Source organism: Scardinius erythrophthalmus, assembly GCF_964197995.2.
Source record: "Scardinius erythrophthalmus genome assembly, chromosome: 5".
In the NCBI taxonomy this organism is placed as follows: Eukaryota; Metazoa; Chordata; class Actinopteri; order Cypriniformes; family Leuciscidae; genus Scardinius; species Scardinius erythrophthalmus.
Genome location: NC_138225.1, coordinates 19,164,798 through 19,168,189, shown reverse-complemented (window position 1 = coordinate 19,168,189; position 3,392 = coordinate 19,164,798). Strand labels below are relative to the sequence as shown.

Genomic DNA, 3,392 nt, shown 5'->3' with positions numbered 1-3,392 from the left:
CACTGCACTATACACCACACGACACAGAAACTCACCAAAGGCTTGAAAATCTGTAAATAACTGTTTTTTTAAAAAGTGCCTTGGTTCACAAAAAGATAACATTAAAGGGGGTAGTTAACCCGAACATTTTGTCATCACTTAAAGGAATAGTTCACTTTAAAATCAAAATTCTGTCATCATATACTCACCCTCATGTTGTTTCAGATCTGTATGAATTTCTTTCTTCTGCTGAACACAAAGGAAGATATTTAGAAGAATATCAGTAACCAGACAGTTTCTGGGTCCCATTGACTTCCATAGTATATTTGTTTCCTACTATGGAAGTCAATGGGACCCAGAAACTGTCTGGTTACTGATATTCTTCTAAATATCTTCCTTTCTGTTCAGCAGAAGAAAGAAATTCATACAGGTTTGAAACAACATGAGGGTGAGTATATGATGACAGAATTTTCATTTTAAAGTGAACTACTCCTTTAAGTCACCCTCAAGTTGTTCCAAACCTGTATGAATTTCTTTCTTCTGCTGAACACAGAATATGGGTAACCAAACAGTTGATGGACCCCACTGACTTAACGTTACATAAAATGGAAAATCAATTACATGGAAGTCAATCAACTGTCTGTTTCAAAATATCTTTTGTGTTCAGCAGAAGAAAGAAATTCATACAGGTTTGTAACAACTTGAGGGTGAGTAAATGATGACAAAATTTCCATTTTTGGGTGAACTAACTGTTAACCCTTTAAATCAATAAAACACATCAAGAGTGTTTTATGAGGCTAAACCACTGATCTGGGCCGAGAGACTCTCATTAAATTGATTAAGTAACGTTAGCGCTAAACAAACAAACTGTAGGTTTTCGGATTGACCTTTCAAAGTCAAACAGAACAAATGACTGAATATAGGGTTTCTAATGCTCTTTGCGTTAACAAAATGTAAATTAAGGAATGTTACGGAAACTGCGTAGGTAACGTTTTAAACTTGATTTAAAAGAACAAGATGCAGTTTACTGTTCTGATCTCTAAAAACATTTGATGTTACCTTGAAATGTAGTTGTTGTTGATAGTTCGCTGTGCGCGCGCGTTTGTTAATGTTTGTTGCCATTGGTGACTTGATCAGCCAATCGCCATCTCCGCCACCAGAGGGCGCACGAGTTTCCTACTCTTGTTACTAAGCAGCGCAAATTCAATGCAACAGAAACACTTATAATGATACTAGACCTCTACAGTACGCACTAATACAGGTAAGTTCTAGTACATGGGAATTGTGTCATTTATTATGATGATGAATACCATTTCTGTTTATCTTCCGTTAAAATCGCTATTTTTTCCATATTGAATAAAATACCACTTTCTCAAGTCCAAACATCTCAGTTTTCAAGCTGTAGTCTCTAACTTTACACAGTTTTGTGCTAACAACAATCTTCCTCTAAACAGTAACTTACTATTCTTATACACTCTAACTTTACTGTATCCATTTTAAACAGGTTTAGCTCTTCAACTGAGATGGCTGACGTCAGAGAGCAGTTACTTTCCACTGAGGAGAAGTATAAACGTTTCAAACAACAGCAATTTATATTTATAAAAGCTCTCGAGAGGTCGAGAGAGCACGCCAGGGACAAAACTGAGCCTGTCTCCACCGTCGCACAGGTTATGATGCATTCATAGTTTCCTTTTTTTATTGCAGAAAATATCAAAACAATACAATTACAATACAAAATTTCAAATGCTTGGGGGAGGTTTAAACAATATTATAAGAATACTTGATATAAAATATAAAATTTGAGTAGCTTTTTTTCTTCGAGGGCAGTATTGACTCAATGTAATGGTTTCAATAATATAAAACATGTTTACATTTATGTATGGGAAATTTAGCTATTAAAATAAAAATGAAGTTGGATCATCTTTGGAGTTTTCAATAATACCTAAAAGAACATCTTTCCACTGTAATGTAAAATTTGCATCAACATTTCCAACTATAGCCTACATGTTGCAAAAAACAAACAAAAAAGACACAAGGGCAGTGCCAAAATAAATGAACTCATAGTTTCCAAGTTAATTAGGCTACACTTTACAGTGTATGATGGAAAAATAGTATTACTTCAAATAGTATTATTAGCAATAATTACACTACTGTTCAAAAGTTTGGGGTTGGTAGACTCTGTAAGACTTTTTAATGTTTTGAAAAGAAATCTCTTACACTGCCCTTGTTTAGGCTGCATTCATTCGTAACATTATTTGGTGTTCAAGAAACATTTCCTTTTATCATTCATGTTGGAAGATACACAGTTATGCTGTTCAATATTTTTTGGGTGGAAACCGTGGCACATTTTTTTCAGGATTCTCTTACGAATAGAAAGTTAAAAAGAACAGCATTTATTTGAATTAGATTTTTTAAAAGTCTTTACTCTCACTTTTGATCAACTTAATGCATCCTTGCTGAATAGATTTATTCATTTGAAAAAATGACCCCAAACTTTTGAATGGTAGGGTATGTGTAATTATAATCAGTTCCTCACATAATATTAAATATTTTTTATCATTTGTACTCAATGCATATATAGTTACAGCATAATGTGAAGTTTGACCTAATCATTAAATGATGTTCCTCTGTAGGTCCAAAGGTACATGACTCACCACTGCAGCAATTCCACAGACAGACGCATCTTTTTGCTTTTTTTGGAAATTATTGCGGATCTTGGAGGTGTTTTAAAACATCTCGAGTCCTCACTGTCTGGCCAAAACACTTCCTGTGAGAGTCTGGATACTTGCCGGGAGCTCCTCGGCCCCAACAGCAACATCAGCCAGCTAAGGGCACAGTTAAGTGACAGAAAAATTACACCATTTACAACAATTAAATTGCTATCTAAATTATTAGTTTCAAATTTAGATGCAGGATAAGGATGCTTCTTTTTCTTTTCATTGATTTAAATCACATGGTAACATGATGCTCAAGAGTAATTTTAACATGAAGAATAGCCACAATGCAAGCACCATTCATTACTACTTTTTTTTTATTTATTTATTTTTTTTTTATTCACAGCTACCCACACGATGATATCAATCGGCTGAGCTGTGATGAAGCAAGGAATTTCTATGGTGGGATTGTTAGCGTGATTCCACTGGCTCTAGACTTCCTCACCACCTACAGTAAAGGTGTTCAACGTCTCACTCCGACAGCTACAGAAACATCTCAACCAACAGTGGCAAAAAATGTGGGGATGGTTGATAAAGACGCCAGTGAGAACCTGAGTAGATATAAAAAAGGCACAGGAGGCTGGCATGCTGGAAAACCAGCTTGGAAGCCACCAGGAAATTCAAGGAGATAAATAATACTTTTTCAATACTTGCACATGTTTTCACAAAAGTATTATATAAAATTTTAATTTTAAAATA

At 34.8% G+C, this 3,392-nt stretch overlaps 1 protein-coding gene across 1 annotated transcript; it reads left to right on the top strand.

Moving 5' to 3' along the window:
• Window positions 1–1,502: 1,502 nt before the first annotated feature.
• Window positions 1,503–3,325, top strand: spaca9 (sperm acrosome associated 9; the record flags this gene model as incomplete). Its single annotated transcript, XM_081366762.1, has 3 exons — window positions 1,503–1,646; window positions 2,613–2,815; window positions 3,040–3,325. The coding sequence occupies 3 exons, from the start codon at window positions 1,503–1,505 to the stop codon at window positions 3,323–3,325; spliced, it is 633 nt and encodes a 210-aa protein (XP_081222888.1).
• Between the last annotated feature and the right edge of the window lie 67 nt (window positions 3,326–3,392).